This window comes from Taudactylus pleione, unplaced genomic scaffold (genome assembly GCF_031769625.1).
Source record: "Taudactylus pleione unplaced genomic scaffold, aTauple2 ptg001628l, whole genome shotgun sequence".
Taxonomy (NCBI): Eukaryota; Metazoa; Chordata; class Amphibia; order Anura; family Myobatrachidae; genus Taudactylus; species Taudactylus pleione.
The window spans coordinates 1,117,610-1,139,486 of NW_028286025.1; the positions used below are offsets into that span (position 1 = coordinate 1,117,610).

General features: G+C 47.2%; 1 protein-coding gene across 1 annotated transcript in view; it reads right to left on the minus strand.

The window, feature by feature from the left end:
- Positions 1-21,877, minus strand: part of CCDC85C (coiled-coil domain containing 85C) — a 149,824-nt gene that overhangs the window by 34,223 nt on the left and 93,724 nt on the right. Inside the window, exon 2 of the mRNA XM_088464289.1 lies at positions 10,005-10,081. Within this exon, the coding sequence (XP_088320415.1) occupies positions 10,005-10,081 (77 nt within the window). The remainder of the gene's footprint in view (positions 1-10,004; positions 10,082-21,877) is intronic.

The following is a 21,877-nucleotide window of genomic DNA, read 5'->3' on the forward strand; positions in this document are numbered from 1 at the left end:
CTACCCCCAAGGCAGACTTCATAAGTCTAACCTTATATGAGGCCCCTGGTATCAAAGTGAGAGTCGGCACTGTTCAACCTCCTCTGGACCAACCTTACGTACGCGATTCCGTGGTCTTTCTGCCGTCCCTACTCCACGCCGCCTTCATATCCTCCTCTCTGGGTTCCATGTTCTATGATTTTGTGTGATGTTCTCTTTTACTTTTCCTCGTTTTGAAGTTCTCGTTACATCATATGTACCCGTCCTCCTTCCTCCTGCCCCCGCCTACACTTTCTTTTTTCTTTTTGTTTGTTTAATTTTCCCTTCTAGTTTTTCATAATTCTTTAAAATCATAAGGAAACACTTCTGATTGTACGTTTGATACCATTTATTGTTGCTGTCTCCAATTGCTTGCTTGTATAAATAAAGGGCCTGATTCAGCAAGGACCGCAGTTGCTTATGCGCAAGCAATCGGCCGATTGTTGCGTGCTGCGCATGCGTACGCATCGCAGTGCGCGAGCTGACCACTGCGATCGCAGAGGCTACGCAGACTAATGGCAGAGTGATTGACAGGAAGTGCCGTTTGTGGGTGGTGACGGGGGATGGTCGGGCGAACGCAGGCGTGCCAGTGCATTGGGACAGCATTGCAGGGGCGTGCACCTGAGGCCTCATAGCGTGCGCTGATGTAAGCAATTCCTGAGTGAGGCCTGACCTGCCTTAACTGTGCGTATGGGTCTGGTGTTACCGATGGTTTCGCTATGTTGCCAAAGTATACGGATGTGAGTAAGGGGAAGTGGGCGTTCTTATGTTAGGCTGCGATCGCAATGTGAATGCAGACATTTGCATATCACCACTGATATTAGCAACTGCGTTGCGTGCGTATAAGCAGAATAGCGATCCATGAGGAATCAGACCAAAAGTGTTTAAAGAAAAAAAATAGTCATACAGACAGACGCATCAGATGTAGGAATGGGCTGGGTACGGGATCCCGGAGGTCGGGATGCTGGTGGTCAGAATATCGACAGTGGCATCCCGACAGTCAGAATCCTGACACAATTAGGTAAGTGTCTTAACCCTAACCCTCCCCCTAACCCACCATTCCCGCAACCTAACTCTCCCCTCTCGCAGCCTAACCCTAACCCTCGGGGACGGGGGGGAGGTATGCGGAGCGGGTTGGGGGGGGCCACACAAAATTACCGCAGCTGTAGGCAGTGCTGCGCATGCGCTGGTTTTACGAAAATAACAATAAGATTACAGCTGCGGTAAGTTAGTGTAGAGAGGGAAAATGATCTATTTCCCGAAAAGCTGTCATCGCAAAAATGACAGCTTTTCGGAATAGATAGTTATGGGGAGGAGGAATGATGAATTCCTCCGGTAATTAGGTAGAATTCCATGCCAGTTCAAATCCTAATTATCTCCAGAGAATTTTAAGTTATGATGAATAGGCCCCTAAGAGAGAGAATCATTTTCTTTAATTAGAGCCGGACAGGCCAGGATTTACTTTTATGTTTAGTTTATATTTCTGCTGCTAATAAAACTAGCTGCGGCTACTTGTGCCAAAGCCCTGGACACTGGTATACTACAACTTGGCTGCTGCAGGACAAGTGTAACCATTTACCCCAGGAGACCACACCCTTACCCTGATCTTTCAACTATATATAATATATATATATATATATATATATATATATATATATATTTACATACATGCACACACACACATGCCCTATATTCCCTAGATGTACTGTGCAGATAGGAGACAGTGCAGGACAAGTGTTTACAGAATGTTGTTTGTGATCTATTTCCAGTTGTCAGTGAATGACCCAATAACAGTTGTCTGAGGCAGAAGTAATGTGCTGCTATGGAAATAGTCCTTTCTGCTTACTGCCAAACTTCACGTGCGATTAAATCACTTTTCTCTCTTCTTGCCAGATAAAGTGGAAGATTCCTGAGTCCGCTCATCGTATCCAGCAAAGTGATGACACTGAAGCACAGTACAGAAAAGAAAAAAGAAAACCCCACACACGTAGCAAACGTTTGCACGCTGTATTAGGGCTCTTACCCGCTGGCAATTCATACGCTGTCCTGACCGTAGAAATAGGGTCCATTATATTCTATGGGTCTCACGTAGATTTGGGTGTAAGTGCAATTTGCGCTTGTCTGTGTGTTATTCCTATTGCGCATGAGCACCAAATCCTCTTACGCACCCGTCCCTACACATTTTCTGCTAGGTGTAATGGAGGATGAGGGGGCAAACAGTGAGAGCGCACTCACGTAAATGCGCCCCATGCTGACTACGGTATGTGCCGGCGTTTGTCCTGCTGGTGCTCCGATTGGCTGAGTCCTTCTTGAACCCGCCCATTGGTACCACTTTATCTCTCTCCAAGCTTTGTTACATCTCCCCCTGGATGGGATGAACTAAGCATCGAATCTGCAATGCCGTACATAGCGCCAATTATCGAATACGTACTGGCTATAATATCGCTAGTATGTACCTAGAAAATAAAGGACAGCTCTCCTGGTCCTTTGCGATAGAGAGACTTCCGGGGTTTATGACCCATTAGTCCCTCTGGCGTCCTTCTGTGCATGCGCAGAATGTGAGAGCGCAGTGGGGGGAGCTGGGAGGGGGCATCGCGAAAAGAAGCCTATAGACCTCTATTGGGTAATGCTATCTAAAAATGGCGCTACCTACCTGGACCAAACTCTGAAATGTATCGCAATCTAGAGATTGGTACATATGAACAATACGGTTTTATAGCATTTTTTACCTTAGTACATCCCGCCAGGGGCGCCTGAGGGGGGGGGAGCGATCACACTGAGTATGTTTTTTTTTCTCTCAACGGGGCGTGGCCACGCCTTCTGCAGTTAGGCCACGCCCCCTCTTTACCGGGACCCGGCGGCGCTCTCTACGTCCCCTGCATTCCGCCCCCTAAGTCTTAGCTAAAATGGTCAGAATTCTCTAATCAAGACTTTTGAGCATTAATTTTCATTAACACAGAGCACAGGGGGTCATTCAGACCCGCTTGCGAGCGCAGGACGCTCGCAAGCGGGTCGATGTTGCCCCACTGCGCATGCGCATGACGGAGGGAGCTCCGTCGTGCGCATGCGCGAGACCCGGATAGCGACAGGCTCTCCATCACTCCAGGTCTCGCACCAAAGGTGGCGTGCTGTCGATGTTGATTGACAGCACGCCCCCTTTGGTGGCGTGCCGGGGGCGTGACTGCCAGACGGAGGCGTTCCCATGGGAACGCCTACCATCTGAAGCCGGCACCACTGACATCACTAGTGATGTCAGTGGGAGTGATTTTGGCTCTGATAGAGCCAAAATCACTCCAGGGCTTGCGGCAGCGAGACCCTACCGCAGGGTCTCCGTCGCAAGCCCGATGGTTACGATGGTCTTGACCATCGCAACCATCATCATGGACGCTCGCTATAGCTGTGGGTGGTAACCCACAGCTATGCGAGCGTCCATAAGGCCGCTCCATTTTCAGGGAGGAGGGCCCTGATTCAGAGCGAGCGCTCTGGTCAGAGCGTCCGGCTCTGAATCAGGCCCACAGTCCACATCCCAAGTGATTTTGACATATACAGGAAGCCTCATTCTTCACCAGTAATGTGCGGTGAGGTGAGGCAGAGCCTTTCCTGTCATACTTAGGTATATTCCAGTTTTGACTGTAAAAATGTAAAAAGAAAAATTCAAAAAAAAATATTATAAATATCTTTTTTGTATTATTCTAATAGTTTTTATAGTTAAAACTCTCGAGTAAAAAGTGTGTGGCAGGTGAGGCACTGCCTCCCCTATCTACCTTTTCCACCCATCCCTGATCAGAACACACCAAGGGCCTGATTCAGAGCCGCTCGTAAGAGGCCGCTCGTTCGCGCCGAGCGATGTTTGCCCAACTGCGCATGCGTACGGATCGTTATACGCATGAGCGAACCAGTCAGTGCGGTCGAAATTCATGTGCTCGCAAAATAGCGAATGCCTGATAATTTGAGTAACAGAATGAGGCGTATGTGGGTGGTAACAGGGGAAGGTGCTTGAAAACGGGGAGTGGAGATCCGATTGCAGGCGTGCTTAAAGGTCAAAACGGGCGTTTTATGGGTGTGCATAATTAATACAGGAGCGTCATTGACCACGTCACTGGGTTATTTTATAGCCAGAACTGCTCGCAAGATTGTGGTAGCAAAAACCAAACACAAGAATAGCGAGCAGTTCATACGCTGGTCAATGTACTTGATTAATCTAATAAATAGCGGACATGACGTAGGATGCGAGCGGCCAGGGGGCGTACTTTTTAAAAAAACGACCGCAAGTTTTGTTCGCTCGTTCAGACATAGAGGCGTGAACAGACCGCAAAGAGCGAACGGTTCATTTGAATAGCCACCCCCTTTTCCTGAACGACCGTCCGCAAATTGCGTCCGGCTCTGAATCAGGCCCCAAATTCCCAGCACTATATACTGCTGCACCTTTGTATAACACCCACATGTACCCTTGGGTATCTGATTCTATCCAGTGCCTCCCCAGCCATTTACCTCACCACACGTCACTGTTCTTCATGAATGTTGTAATTAATCATTTCCCAAGGACCTCACGGCAAGGTCCTCACACAAGTGTAAACACTGAGGACCTCAATTACAGTTGTACAACACTTCCAATTAAAGGGTGCCATCCTGAAGTGGCACAAATTAAATTTTATTTACTTGCGAAGAAATACTGGCTGCTTTTGCAGGTCATACACAAATCATAACCACTTGCCTGACGTGGGGGCATCGTTTGCGACCACATCAAATAGTACATTAACTGACATAGTTGCGGCTGATGAAAAATAGCATCCCTGTACCCTCCCCCAATGTCTGTACCTGATCACTACTGATTGGTCAGCATGGCAGGACCCCCCACTCAGCCACTGCAGGGAGAAGCAGGCGCTGGTGAAATGTAAATTAACCACCCCTCAGCCCCCCAATGTATACCTGGCGGCTGGTCAGAGGAACGGCCACTGGCGAGATCAAAGTCGTGATGTTCCGAACATCCATGGTTTGATATCACAATGACCAATAAAATAAAAATCGATGTTAATGTTATGTGTTTACAATTACATGTGGGTTTTTTTTTAAATAAAATCATGTTGGTAAAAGGTTTACATAGAAGTTCTTGAACCAATTCAATCATATAGAAAAACAATTCTTGCGTGTTTTTTTGGGAATTTTTTTTTTTTTGCCAGTTAAGTGGTTAACTACTTTTCAGTGGTGCCCAGCAGGAGATCCGGGGTAGGGAGGTCCAAATCGGAGGTGAGGGTTGTGTGATGCCACCGCCCCTACTGCGTAATGACGTATTGGGATCCGCCATGATGAAGCAGTACCTGGATCTCACCTCTGTTCTTTGGTTTTAAAATGTAAAACAAAACAATAATCATAGAGGACAGACACCACGAGTAACATTTTTGAACTCTAGGCCTGATTCAGAGCCGGTCGCTCTAACAGAGCGCTCGCTCTGAATCAGGTCCGGTCTTTTTTTTAATTTAAGAACGGCCTCCTGGCCGCTCGCATAGGGCCATGATGATGGTCGCGATGGTCAAGACCATCGAGACCATCGGGCTTGCGACGAGACCTTTGTGGTAGGGTCTCGTTGCCGCAAGCCCCAGAGAGATTTCGGCTCTAACAGAGCCGGAATCTCTCCATTGACATCACTTGTGATGTCAGTGGGGCCGGCCCCAAACGGTAGGCGTTCCCATGAGAACGCCTCTGTCTGGGCAGCCACCCCCCTGACCCGCCCATCAAAGGGGGCGTGCTGTCACTCAACATCGACAGCACGCCCCCTTTGGTGCGAGACCCGGAGCGACGGATTGCCCGTCGCTATCCGGGTCTCGCGCATGCGCACAACGGAGCTGGCTCCGTCGATGGCTCCACCATCGACCCGGTTGCGAGTGCTCAGCGCTTGCGAACGGGTTTGAATCAGGCCCTCTTTTCACACAAGTTCCAGTACTAATCCATATTAATGTGTTGGTAATAATGGTTAATCCTGGATGTCAACCACCTCTAAAGCTGCATACACACACAATGATTTAGTAAATGAACGATTTTAGTAAACGATTTTCATTCATTTTTTTCAAGGGAAAAATGAACGAAAATCGTTTACTAAACTCGTTCATTTACTAAACGTAATAAATGATTTTTTTTGAACTACAAACGATTTTTGCATGTTCCCTTACTGAATATCTTTCAGCTGGTCAGTCTGACTAAACTACAAACTACAAACGTGAACGCGCATGAAGGATAATTATTCATCGTTTTAACTCAGAAAGTAAACAATTTTTTTCAACAATTGAACGATAAACAATATCGTTATCGATAATCGTTCAAAAAATTGTTGTGTGTGCATGCACCTTTAGAACTAAGTAGTGCAAAGTTTTTTTTTTGCACAAGCAGAAATCATGTGTTGGCGCCGAAAGTCTGCACGGCTTACAATCTAACATAAGTTCTTTAGGTGGGTGAAATGATTATCTATGGCATTTATGTGGTCACTATGTCACTCTCCGTCATTCTTAAGGGGCAAATCTACTATTAGATTAATAAACAATTGAATGACAATGACAACGTTATATCGTTCATTATACTGTACCCTGCATATTGTACCCACACTGAACGATATGTCGATATCGTCAGGTTGTACAGTAGGTTCAGGCGATGGCCAATGCCGAAAAGTGGGAGTGCACATCGCTGGCCATTGCCGGCATACCCACTGCGCGATATTGCGGACGATGAACGATAACGTCATCGTTCAATCGTTCATTTATATCGGGTAGTGGATAGGCTCCTTTAGACACATGTGGGAGAGTAGATTTGATTGATTACAGTATTAATTCGGCTTCATGAGTAACAGCACAAGTCAGTTATTGAAAAACATTAGGCGCCAGGCAACGCTCCATTTATTACTTAATAAACTGAATTCCAAAGAGGAAGAGCACTAGCCCTTCCCTGGCCGTATATAATGACTCAAGGAAGCAGGAGGGACCTCTAGTTAATTATGTATGTGCATTTCAAGCCTGGCTGGCTCTACCAACAGTTCATAAAGGGAATGATCAATAATAGCAGTTCCGTTCCTTATAGCTCCATTGGATTAATCACTTGAGATATGGTAAAATGCCAGGAGTCCTTCACGCCAGAAATCCTAATGAAGCACAATCTGGATCATCGCTAAGCACCATCATTTATCTAATTAATTTGTCAATAGGACTCACCAGCTCAAACAGTCCATTGCAGAAACTGTACGCTTAACCCTTTCCTGTACTTTACCTCCTCATTGTAGAATAAAGCTTCCGTGCAACGCTTATGGTTCCTTTATGCTTGTTTTCATTTGTTTAGCTACATCGTTTTTCTGGATTCACAGTACTAAAAACAAATTAAGTTAATACCCCAACTAAAACATTTTAACACCTTATGGATTAGAAGTCCATAGGTTATTCATTTTAAGCTGTATATTGGGGTACCATATATTTTAAGACACCAGCCGTGTTGTTGTTATTGTATAAGGTTTAGATATTTCATTAAATGCTTAATGCTGATAGCGGTTATATATTTTCTATTTTGAAAAGTTGATACCCCCACCCCTTGAACGCTAAAGGGAGATAATGGCACCCATCTCATGAGGACATGACTGGAGCGTTTGGCGGGAACCAGGAGTTTAAAGACAGGGGCTCAGACATCGCAGAAGAGCTTGGCGCGTGAGATTAAATTTCAAAGGTGTTGCAGCTCACCTTTTGGGACGAGTGCCTTGTCAGCGGCTCAGCAACTAAGGACCTCATTCAGAGTCGGTCGTTGCGGCCGCGCGGTCGTAAGGGAAAAGGGGCCGGATATGCAAATGATGCACTCGCAAGTTGCGTCCTTAAGATCGGATCGTTAGCTGGCCGACCAAGGGGAGGATGCGGCCGTAAGACAAAAAATACGCCCCCTTCTCGTACGCATTACACGTCATCTCCGGGCATATAAGGATTAATCGAGACCATCGGGAACCATCGGAACTGGTCGTAGAGCTTAAGGTTGACCATACCCTCTCTTAAGCTCTACGATCAAGTCAGTGTAAAATCCTCCCATGTCACGTGTGCTATGACACTACTTTGTTAATTATGCACTCCCATAAAATGCCGTTTGCATAGTCAGGCACGCCTGCGTTCGGATCTCCACTCCCCCGTTCACAAGCACCTTCCCCTGTTACCACCCACAAACGCCTCATTCTGTCACTCAAACTACCGACCTGGCCAAGTTCAAGGAGAGAGATATTTCCGATCGTAACAGCTAGTTTGCGCACGCGCATTGCAAATTTAACTCATGCGCAGTTTAGCGAACATCGGTGGCGTACGACCGTGCGGCCGAAACAACCAACTCTGAATGAGGTCCTAAATCCGTAAGTTCCAGAAGAGACCCACCAGAACCAGGTGTGAGGGGAGAAACTGCGGGAATCAGCCAGTGAGCCTGACGGGGATTACAGGGCAGGATGATGCTAACCTGACCTGTCAGAGGATTGAGCGGTGCGAGCATCGGTGTATGTAGGCAGTGCGCGTGTAACGGTCTTACTGATTTCCCTTCATTATTCAGCTGAACAAATTCACCACAAATGACACCACCTCAGACGCTGCCACAGACACCTATACTGAAATCGTACCGATTTACCAGAAGTCCCCACGCCGCAAAGGACAGCTCTTTTTTGGGAAGAGCTGCCCTTTGCTTAAATACCATGGATACGGAGTTACTAATCGTCACTATGCATGCGATCAATGGCAGGATGCAACGTATCCAAAATGCAATCACCACACCACACACCCTGCACCCATTATAAATATATAAGACCTTCTAAAAATCTCTGACAAAATTGACAGAATACAAATGTTTTCTCATACACCGGGCGTCTTTGCACCAAACAGCGTGAGACACCCGGTGTGACTGACAGTAGGTACCCTGAGAGGAGGAGCTTACAGTATTTTTCTTTAAACCTTTGCTTGCTAGTTGCATTGCTGACGCAGCAAAAAGCCGCTCATAGGGCCAGATTCAGACCCGCTCGCAAGCGGGTCGATGGCCGGGCAGTGCGCACCAATGGTGTGCGCGAGCGAGAGATCACTCGCTCCAGCGCTCGCGTACAAAAGGGGCGGCTGTCGATGTTGATCGACAGCTCGCCCCATTTGCTAGCCGGGTCAAGGGGGGGGGGCTGGGAAACGGAGGCGTTTCCGAAGGAACGCCTGCCGTTTGGGGGCGGTCCCACTGACATCACAAGTGATGTCAGTGGTGAGCTTCCGGCTCTATTAGAGCCGGAAGCTCACTGGGATTTGTGGCAGACGAGACCCTACCACAAGGGTCTCGTCGCAAGCCCCGATGGTCCCAAATAAAAAAAAACACCCTTCAGACCTGCGAGCTGCCTCCGGCAGCGAGCGGGTCTGAATCAGGGCCATAGTGCACCAGAGACGCTGGGCTGCAACTGCAATCGCACAGGACTTGGTTTTACACCTACAAAGTCACATATGAAGCACAATGGAACATAGTGTGAGGAAAAAGTCATGGCAGCTCACATTGGGGCTCTTTTCACTCCAATTCTGACTAATTTGCACACAGATGTACAAATGGCGCACTCCCCAGCGGTCAATGTGCGCTAGTAATTGAGTTCCGCCGCTCCCAATTGTTTTATGTATGTGAATAAGATGCACATTTTGAGCGGCCGAGTCGCGTCGGGCCTGGGACACCGAGAGGGGCTGTTTGGCGAGAATGAAGCCACAGTAAGAAAAAAATAATACACATCTGTAAAATAACAATTACCAGCGATTATTCCAATGGTTACAATGGCTGTTATCATGAAGCAATCTTTTCTAAGGGAAGAAACTAAATTAGACACACAGAGAAAAATCAATTTCCGTTGGTTTAATTAAAGTAATCCGTAAAATGGGTCAGGAGTGATTATATAGGGATTAACGTGATGGTCGCAACATTACAATTCAATAACAAATCCAAAGAACTGATTCTCACTAACAGTAAGAGGTCATTACCTGCGACAAGAGTTTATGGTCGTCCTCGAGGATTTTCACTTTGGTCTCCAGTTGTCGGATGTAGTTGGAAGACGATTCTGGAAATGCAGAAATGATTCATGAGGTTTTTCACTCATTATCAACAGAAAACACTTTATTTAGCTGGTTTAGTAAATATGACTATTTCACATACAGTACAACAGGATAACAGTAGATAGATAAGACAGATAGAACTTTGAAGGGGATGTTAAATAGGCCGATCAAAAATGGAACTAGAATATCCAAAGTAATGAAACACATCTGCCCGTACATGGGATGTACTTACCAGACCAGCAGACGGCATGCCGCCAGTCTGAAACCCGACGATGGAAGCCCGCCACGGGACTTAAGATAAGCGTCGAAATCCCGATGCCGGAATACAGACAAGACGCCAGCCCGAATGAGGTAAGCCAGGGGGCGTCTTAGCTGTTAGCCGCGCAGGGGGAGTGTTCTGTTTAGGTAGCATAGTGGGGTAGCGTTAGATTTTTTTGGGGAGAGGTTAGGGTTAGGCACCACTGGGGGGGGGGGGTTAGGTTTAGGCATGGAGGGGGGAGACTTAGGTTTAGGCACTAAGGGCAGGGGCGTAGCTATAATGGGTGCAGGGTGTGTTGATCCCCGCACCGCACATCTAGCACCCATACTATTACTTACCTCTCCGGAGTCCCACGTCAGCGCGGGGGTCCGGCGCTGTAAAAACATCTTGAAAATGGCCGCCGCCACCATTTTCCATCGTTTACACATGCGCAGTACAGGGAAAATGGCCACCGCGGCCATTTTCCCGGTGACCAGCGCATCCTCTATAGACTCTGGGCGCACTCTAGTGCCCAGCGTCTATAACTCCCACGCTGGCCACGCACAGCTCAGTGCACTGCCGGCTGCCGGACAGAGAGGAGGGGGCCTATGTCAGAGACTGCACACGGACCCCCTCCTCTCTAAAAGTGCCTGACTAAGGGGGAGGGTTAGGGTTAGGCTACAAGACAAAAGGGTTAGGGTTAAGGGGAGAGGGGAGGAGGGTAAGTTAAGATACCAACCATCGGGATCCCGCTGTAGGTATTTTGACAGGAGACATCCCAACTGCATACCCATTCCCTGTACGTGGTTGGTGGTAGTGGTGGATTACAATGGCCCTGAAATATGCAATTAATCATTTATATATTTATATTTTTCAGTTTACATTTTCTTTAGAACCACACGGCAAGCCACCTCTCCCCAAGGTCATTAGCAAGAAGACAGAACCAAGCCCTCACCCCAATGCAGATGTTCAATTGGTTGAGCACATTTTTTTGCTATTGTGCATGCGCAGAAAATCCCTAAAATCTCCTACGGCGCGTGCGTTACACAGAGCGTGCCCACATAGGCGCCGTTATGATTGAGACGCACTGTAACAGGAATGTTGTGGAAAAGTAATGGGCGGTTACTGCGAGGTGGCTAGAAATTAAAGCAATGCTCCGTTCAGTGGGCGTGTTATGGGAGTGTCTAGAGTAAGCCCCTCCCGTTCATGAACCTGTGAAAGACCATTAAGTTGATCTGAGCAACCACCATTTTATATTACTGTTTTGAGAGTCATGGATGGGACCAGCATTAGGAGGATGTGCTGCTTCCTGTAGTGCTATGTGGAGGCTTCTGCGGTACCTCCAGGTGAGTTGGCTCTCAACTTAGATATATTAATGTATGTGCTATTGTCATGTGACACGTGTGTGCTATTATCATGTAGCGTTAGGGACACCAGTACAGTACAGTATCATGTAACATTCAAATCTCATTGCAGGGCTATTGCAGTGTGCTGGGGGACAATTAGTTTTCTTTTTTTTCTAGTATAGATTAAACCCCTCCCTTTCATGCACCTGTGAAAGCCCATTAAGTTGATCTGAGCAACCATCGTTTTATATTAGTGTCGCGGGCGCATCAGTGAAAGCGGCGGCAAACACAGACACAGGCATAGGCGGCCATGGTCCGACGGAGAAACTTCACCTGCCACAGGCCAGCTGCCATTTTTCATGGTCCGACCAATGGTGGCACCTAAGGACGCACCAATCGGTATTACGGCGTGCACAGATGCAAAGTGGGAGTCTTAGTCCTTGCACGTTTGGCAGCAGCGATGCACACGAGGGAGGAAGTTTGTGGCGGCATTGGCATTAAGTTGCAGACAGAAAGCAAAAATCACTGAGACAATTTGGATCAGGTAAAAGCAAAAGCAATGTCCCTTTAATACAGGGGTGGGGAAACTTTTTTCTGTCAAGGGCCATTTTGATATATATATAAATAACATTATTTGTGGGCCTGGTGCAGGCCACACCCCCTCCGTGTGATGTCACATGGGGACGGGTCTCAATTGCAAGTGATTACAGCAATGCCTGAAGCATCCTGAGGAAGCTCCACAGAGCTGTAAGGGCGGGATCGGTATGTAATAACGCCGGCCGGCAGGAATGAAGATCCCAACAGCTAAAAAGGTAAGTATAACTAACCCTATTCTACCCCCTAACCCTCCTTTAGGGGTGCCTAACCCTAACCTCCCCCCTAGTGCCTAACTCTAAACCCCCCTGAGTACCTAAACCTAACCCCCCCTTCCCCACAGCCTAAACCTAAGTCTCCCGGGGAGGTGCCTAACCCTAACCTCCCCCTGGGGATGCCTAACCCTAACCCCCCCCCCCTCCCCTAGCCTAACCCTAACCCTCCCGGGGGGTTCCCTAACCCTAAGTCCCCCCGGGAGCCCCTAACCTAAATCTCTCTCCCCGCCGCTGTCTGCGCCCGACTCACCTTTGATTGGTATGCCGGGCTCCCGGCGTAGATCTAATGGAATTTCAACGTTTGTCATTAGTACCTTGGCGGGATTTGACAGTCGGGTAGCCGGTGGTCGGCATTGCGAAAGGCGGCTTCCTGACTGCATCCCGTAAGGGCAGCGGTGTGACCATCTGACGCGTCCTAAGGAGGCTCCAGGCGGCACTGCTGCATAGATTCTGGCTGCCATTCTAGGCACCCTGCTAGCCAGATGAGGCTAGCAGAAAAAAGCTCAGAGGGCCACAACAAATGATTCGGGGGGCCTGATACGGCCCCCGGGCCTGAGGTTCCCCATCCCTACTTTAATATAACATTACCGGATGAGTGCATCAATCAGGGAAATGTGACACATTCCCATATGACCTGCAATAACTTGCAACAGTGAAACATAATAGAATGTGTGTGCTGGAAAAGTATCACCGCAGTCTCTCTGTGGGCCCGGGTACAATAGTTGTGGGTTTCCACTTTTAAATAGTATAAAACATGACTTGGAAAGGCCATTTAAGCATTTTTGCAAACTGGGGGTGGGATTTTAAACTCGCATGACCTGCCGGGACCCCACGCCTGGGCTACACTAAGCAGTCCCAAAAGAAAGTGTGACATTTGGCCAGCAGTCACTTGTTAGAGGTCAATAGACCAACAAAATCTCTTTTATTGGCCTAGACTTACACAGTCTGATTCCAATGTTTTTAATATGTGAGTACGAGTAAACAGATGATGCAGTAATCTTACATTAAAGGATCATCCCACTTAGTTATGTTGTCTTATTAAAATCATTATGCTTAGTACTACGATTTGCCAGAGGAACTCATCACACAAAATAGGACTTCTCCCTGAAATTGCCTGTTGATAACTCAAAAACCAGCCCTAAAAAGCATTAACCCATACACGCCCAATCTGCGGAAATCCAGAATTTCAGGGAGTGCTCCCAGATCTTACCCACTGGGAGGCTAGACACTAGCCTCCCAGATCTTACCCACTTCCCCAGTGAAGCAGGTGGGATGGCACATTTGCAGCGAATCAAACCTCCCCCACTGACGCAAATCTCAGCATTCCACTTTGAGGGGCAGGGACGCAATGACATGTTTCTTGGTAGCACACCCCTGCCCGGCCTAAGGAGTTAACTAGGGGGACAGCTGTACCGGGCCCCAAGGTCCCATGGCCGGAAAACCCACAGTGGTAGCCAGTGGTAGTGGTAGGGTAGTTTTAGAGCGCTGGTATCAGGCAGGAACAATATAATGGGAAGACACTGTGACATAATGATAGTGGGTTCATCCGTTAGACTACTTAAACCCCCCCTGGTTACCTCACTGCTGCAGGTGCCTGCATAGTTTACAGTACGCAGTGCAAGTGTGCGACTCGGCGTGATGACTTCACTTGCTGCGCGGTGCATCGCTTGGCATGCAGGATCATGATCAGCACTGCACTACTAGCCATCCACCTGCGAGCTAGTAAGCTGGCCCTGCATTATACACACCTGGAATTCTATGGAGGCCGGAATTCCTGACAGCCGCATGAATGGAGTTTTTATACAGTATGTTGGTAAGTATGACATTGCCTCATTCTTCTGACAAGTTATTAACAATTGTATTACGTATGACTTAGCTCACTCAAAGAGCTTTTAAGTGAATATTAAATATTCAGAATATGCAAGAAATGTACAAATTAAACCAGACATTAGACGTTGGCTATTGGATATATATATATAGATATATATATATTATATATATATATATATTTATATATATATATATATATATATATATGGAGAGAAGGTGCAGCAATCAGAGTTAGCAGAAGAACTAAATTCTGGAAAGAAAAGTGTTTAAACAAGTGGACAGTTGACTTCTGCAAACAATCCCTGTGTCTGCTGGTCTGACTTCATCACAGGAGAAGAGGAGGGAGGAGGTCAAGTTTATTTTATCAGCGAGGTCACTGGGAAAAAATGCAACATTTGCCGGATTTGGATGGTAAAGGACGGGAACGGAATTTGAAACATAGGAAGACAATACAGCATAAAATATAACGAGAATACAGAGGAAAAGCAGATGAATCATTAAATATAAACTCGCACACAACACCATCTAATCGATGAAAGGAAGTAGGGTGCTGGTACTGATTAACCAGTCCCAGGTGTGTCTAGGAGGAATGGCGGAGGGCCCGGGTCAGCCAAGGAGGTGCACAAGATATTGCTGTGGCTCCGAATCTACAGTATCATGCCCCAACAATCCAGGGAAATATAGCACATTATGTGTGGCTCCTAGTGAATGGATAGGCTGCAATCTCGGTGATGTCACTGGCTCCAAGTGAATGGATAGGCTGCAATCTCGGTGATGTCACTGGCTCCTAGTGAATGGATAGGCTGCATTCTCAGTGATGTCACTGGCTCCTAGTGAATGGATAGGCTACAATCTCGGTGATGTCACTGGCTCCAAGTGAATGGATAGGCTGCAATCTCGGTGATGTCACTGGCTCCTAGTGAATGGATAGGCTGCATTCTCATGATGTCACTGGCTCCTAGTGAACGGATAGGCTGCATTCTCAGTGATGTCAATGGTTCCTAGTGAATGGATAGGCTGCATTCTCAGTGATGTCACTGGTTCCTAGTGAATGGTTAGGCTGCATTCTCAGTGATGTCACTGGTTCCTAGTGAAGGGCTAGGCATCAAGCTCAGTGATGTCACTGGTTCCTAGTGAAGGGATAGGCTGTATTCTCAGTGATGTCACTTGCTCCTAGTGAAGGGATAGGCTGCATTCTCATGATGTCACTGGTTCCTAGTGAACAGATAGGCTGCATTCTCAGTGATGTCAATGGTTCCTAGTGAATGGATAGGCTGCATTCTCAGTGATGTCACTGGTTCCTAGTGAATGGATAGGCTGCATTCTCAGTGATGTCACTGGTTCCTAGTGAAAGGCTAGGCATCAAGCTCAGTGATGTCACTGGTTCCTAGTGAAGGGATAGGCTGTATTCTCAGTGATGTCACTTGCTCCTAGTGAAGGGATAGGCATCAAGCTCAGTGATGTCACTGGCTCCTAGTGAAGGGATAGACTGTTTTGAATGATCATATCTGCCAAAATTCCCAAAATGGAAATTCAAAATAGGCCATAACGTCACTAAACCTTTTCCAGATGTGGACAGATAACACCAATTCTGGACATAGCCACACCCCTTTTTTGGCCTGCCCCTTATGAAAATGGGAGCTGCTAGCAGGTATCTAGTCAGCCCATATTGTTCCCTGACATGAGAGATATTTTGTTTAACTAGAGCTGAATTGTACAGAACGCACCTCTGTATGACATTTAAAAGGGATCATTGTTCCCACAGCCACTCTGGGCAACCCAGAATAAAAATAGTGCACAACTTATTTTATTATTTATTACCATTTATTTATATAGCGCACACATATTCCGCAGCGCTGAACAGAGAATAGTTGGCCATTCACATCAGTCCCTGCCCCAGTGGAGCTTACACTCTATATTCCCTATCACATACTCACACACATACACACTAGGGTTAATTTTGCTGGGAGCCAATTAACCCACAAGTATATGATTGGAGTGTGGGAGGAAACCGGAGCACCCGGAGAAAACCTACGCAAGCACAGAGAGAATATACAAACTCCATACAGTTAGGGCCATGATGGGAATCGAACCCATGGCAATGGCTCTAAGGCCTGCAGAACATATATATATCCATGCCTTGCCTGCCACAGATATGAGGCAGTACACGGTGAGGCACTTCTGAACGATTGCCGTTCTCATCTTACTTAGACTTTAGGAACCAAACCTGTATGGATGAGATCAGATACCGACCCTTTCCTATTTTGCAGCAGGGTAACATTTATAGCCATCCATCATATACATATCATACGTTTAGTGTGAAGAGACTGTGTTCTGCATTATGTCACCTAGAAGAGGCTGTTTTCTGGTATTGTGACAGCAGTTGCTTCTCTGGGTGCTTGTCAGCTGATGTGATAACTGATGGGTCTCCTGTACCACTTATCTCAGTCTACAGCCAGGTTTTATAGCGCAGTAAATCTCTAACGAAAAAGGTGCCAGGTTTACATGTACAATGACGAGTGGCCAGCCTTGGCATCGGCCAGGAAATACTGCTTTCTGTTACTTGTGTTGCATACGGGTTCTCCCACTGAATGGGGAATAATTATACACCCCTCCTGCTGCTTCAGGGGCTAGTAATGTACCAATAACATTGTATTATCTGCTTCATTTCTTTACTTTCCTGAGGATTAGCAGCATTGTGTATGAGTTAATGGAGAATACATGGCATTGGAATCGGTATGTAATGCCGCCGGATCTATTCCCGGCGGACCAAATACCGACGCCGGAAGCCTGAACAGTGAAGATCCCGACTAGGGCTGGTAAGTGCCCTAACCCTCCCCTCTCCCCCCCTAACCCTCCCTTAGGAGTGCCTAACCCTAACCACCCCGGGGGGTGCCTATACATAACCTCCCCCAGTGGTGTCTGACCTGCTTCCCACACCCTAAACCTAACCCTCCTGGGGGGAGGGGGGGGGGAGTTGGTGCTTAACCCTAACCCCCCCCCCTTCCCCCAGCCTAACCCTAACCTTCCCCAGGGGGTGCCTAATCCTAAATCCCCTGGGGGGTACGTAAACCTAACCATCCCCGCCCACGGCTAACAGCTAGAAGGCCCCGGCTTACCTTCGTTCAGGATGCCGGGCGTCAGGAATTCCGACGGGCGACATTCCGGGTGGCGGTATGTTAACTGCATCCCCATCGCATTAAAATCATGTATAGCATGTATTTAATTTAATCAGTTACCTGTTGGCAGAAGTAGTTACTCTGATTTTTTTTTTTTTGAGGAATTTATTTATTTTTTCTCAACATTTTAGGGACTGTTTCTATCCATAGAAGAGTATGGCAAAATAATATACTATGCCATTATAATTACCTCACGCTGCCACTGTCACCCATGACTAGCTGGCAATAATTATATCATGCTGCCGTCATCCACTTCATAATTGCCACTTACCACTTTGCAACCACATTACACTGCGATGCAATTAACAAATCCTGCTGTCGTAGTTTACATGTATTCTTCTACTATCTCATGACCTAAACTACTATTTAAAACCTTAATGAAGGTTTAATCCCCCTATGGTTCAAATTGTAGTGTAGATAGAATGCAGGTAAAATATACATTTCCCCATTTATGAATGAGTCAGAGCTGGACAGTAGTGAAATAGACGAGTTGTAGCCAAAGGGTTTGGTGCAACGACTCCACGTCCCTGGCTGTCACATAATCCGTATTGTAGCTGCTTGTAGTAATGTGTATTGATGGTATAAATATAGGTGCTACATAAAATATAATTGCCTGCAAGTAACTGCATACCCCAGTGTAACCACATTAATAACAAAGGATAATAAACCCACAGCAGACATGAAATAAGGGTGAGAAATAACACATAGACACCCAATTGAATAACGGCAATGTTTATCCATTGATTCTGTGCTGACCCTTCCCTACCATGACCCAGCAGACAGGAAGGGGCAGCCTGGCTTTGATCCTGGGGACTTCTGATTGCACTGCGGGAACTATCACAGACTCTTCCTAACGTAAACAGAATTCCCAGTCAGGTAGACAGAGAAGTATTAGCTGCATTCCCAGGAATGGTGTCCTGACCTTTCCCACCCATGATGGAGGCCACCTATTTAGGACTTCAAAGTAGGAATGTTAGGAGCAGACCCCTTCACATTATTCCTCTGGCTCTGTATTAAACTCCCCATCACCTGATGAGTGCTCGCTCCTAACAGTGCAGGGTAAACCATCAGCCATAATCATAATGACATAAAGAAACAGAGACTTGTATAAGGGGAAAGGGAGGTCAGCTTTATTTATTTTTAAACTAATTAAACTATTTAACATATAACTGAACTAATAGAAGAATAAAGAAAGACAGACACAGTACGGTGGCGCAGAAAGAACGGCCCCACAATGCCAGATCACCAACTGCATACTCACATCCATCTTCTACATGGGAGGCGAGCAGCTAGCCCATTACCACGCCCAAGGTATCCACCTCCCACCCCAATGACACAACGTTAGGCCCACCTGGTTAGGTGGTTTCCGCTGACCCCAGTAGGGTAAAATCAGCCTAAGCCATGTATTGGAAGGGAGAGCACCTCAAGCTCCAAAGACAGATGGCGACTGCTACCGTTCTTTCCCGCTGCAAGAAAAGCCGACACCAAACAACTGAATGAATAAGGGAGGGAGGGCGGGAAACAGCCGACCAGAGACATTTCTATGAAACGGCTGCCAAGCAGCAACTTTGACATAGCACTGAAAAACACGCCCCCTGCCAATCCTATAGGCTAAGCAAACCTAACCCCACCCCCTGCCAATCCTATAGGCTAACCAAACCTAACCCCACCCCCTGCCAATCATATAGGCTAAGCAAACCTAACCCCACCCCCTGCCAATCCTATAGGCTAACCAAACCTAACCCCACCCCCTGCCAATCCTATACGCTAACCAAACCTAACCCCACCCCCTGCCAATCCTATAGGCTAACCAAACCTAACCCCACCCCCTGCCAATCCTATACGCTAACCAAAACTAACCCCACCCCCTGCCAATCCTATAGGCTAACCAAACCTAACCCCACCCCCTGCCAATCCTATAGGCTAACCAAACCTAACCCCACCCCCTGCCAATCCTATAGGCTAACCAAACCTAACCCCACCCCCTGCCAATCCTATAGGCTAACCAAACCTAACCCCACCCCCTGCCAATTCTATAGGCTAACCAAACCTAACCCCACCCCCTGCCAATCCTATAGGCTAACCAAACCTAACCCCACCCCCTGCCAATCCTATAGGCTAACCAAACCTAACCCCACCCCCTGCCAATCCTATAGGCTAACCAAACCTAACCCCACCCCCTGCCAATCCTATAGGCTAACCAAACCTAACCCCACCCCCTGCCAAACCTATACGCTAACCAAACCTAACCCCACCCCCTGCCAATCCTATAGGCTAAGCAAACCTAACCCCACCCCCTGCCAATCCTATACGCTAAACAAACCTAACCCCACCCCACAACACTATCTCACTAAACACCTAGCCCCTTCTTGTCCAGAGGCCGACACCCACAGGCTCGGGTGTTTAATTAACTCCTTGCATATGAAATGCACTCCGTCCTACTTATAATGTGAATAATGGAATGTCAGCTCTACAGGGGCCTACCTGGTGCTAGCATTGATGCTGGCTTGCTCAGAAATACGATTGTAATGCACCATAAGCGCAGTAGATGGATCTGGATTCTCAAATAGAGACATTGCCAGACTACATAGGCAGTCCCCAAAACTCTATGGGCCTGATTCAGAGCCGCTCGTAAGCGGCCGCTCGTTCGCTCCGAGCGATGTTCGCACATCTGCGCATGCGTATGGGTTTTAGTATACATGCGGGAACCAGTCAGTGCGGCCGAAAATTGTGTGCTCGCAAACTAGCGAATGCCTGCTAATTTGAGTGACAGGATGAGGCGTTTGTGGGTGGTAACAGGGGAAGGTGCTTGAAAACGGGGATTGGAGATCCGAACGCAGGCGAGCCAAAAGGTCAAAACGGGCGTTTTAAGGGTGTGCATAATTAACAAAGCAGCGTCATCGACCACATCAGTTGGGTGTCTTTTAGCCAGAACTGCTCGCATGATTGCGGTAGGAAAATGCAACCACATGAATAGCGAGCCGTTCATTCGCCTTTCGATGTACTCGATTAATCTAATAAATAGCGGAGATGACGTATGATGCGAGCGGCCAGGGGGCGTTTTTTACAAAAAAACGTCCGCATGTTTTGTTCGCTCGTTCAGACATAGAGGCGTCAACAGACCGCAAAGAGCAAACGGTCAATTTAAATAGCCAGCCCCTTTTTCTGGACGAGCGAGCGCAAATAGCGTCCGGCTCTGAATCAGGCCCTATATCCCTATTTTATAGATATGTACAGATCACCCTGTGTGTGGATGTTGTGGATCAGGTTTTTGCCAACTACAAGTCCCAGCATGCCCTGTTAGTCATATGAGGGCCAAGCGTTGCCTACCTTTGTGTGTGATGATAACCAGCCTGGGGCAGCAGCAAATGTACGAAGCAGTGCTGACGCCCTTTTTCAGCTATTTCAACAACAAAAAGGGGTTATTACTGCTTCTTCGAGGTGTATGAAAAGAGAGCGGCGCAGTCGGCTTCTGCCAATGATGCCACCATAGCCAACTGTGGCGTCAAAATCCTATGGGCACCTACTAAGCTGAGCTCTTTGTTGCTTTCGAGGCTTGTTAATAGAAAACCATTCAGATCTCATAACTGGGATTCATTCAATGTCATTACAATTACCTTCCGTGTGCAAATGCCAAATAAGTCCCAGCCTGCATTTACCTCACCAGCCACTGCGAATCATTGTGTTGAATGATGCCACTCTGAGCATCTTCAGGCGCTGTAATACCACTTGGTGCATCTTTGGTAGGTGCAGATTTTCCATCTGATTTGGGATTCCAATGTGCATGGCGAAACGTCTGCATACGCAATCGATTCAGCGACACTCCCATAACACTCCCGCGTGTCTCGATTGCAACTGCGACTCCGTGCGTACACACTGAGAAACGCATGCGCCGTACCAGTCTTTACTGTAGTAGCAAAAAGTCGTTCAACTCCGCAAACGTTTGACACAGAATCAAACCCTCTACCTCTTGATATGGATTTGACATGACGATTTGCAATCGTGGTCACCTCTGGAGATGGAGCAGACTTTAGTGCATCATCAACGATGCGCCACAGATTCTCACTGCTATGATTCATTCTCGTCCGTGTGAGGGTATGATGGTGATCTCAGTAATTTATTGTTCACTTATGAGGCATGTTAGATGATTGATTCAGTTTCAAGCCCTACTTCATCTGTACATGTCATTGAATGGTCGAAAAGTGTTTGAGGAATACAGGGGAGATTTATCAAAGCTTAGAAAGCGATAAAGGGGCAGATGTACTAAGCTCTGAAAAGTGATAAACTGGAGAATGATAAAGTAAACTACCAGCCACTGCGCTCCTGTCATTTTTCAAAC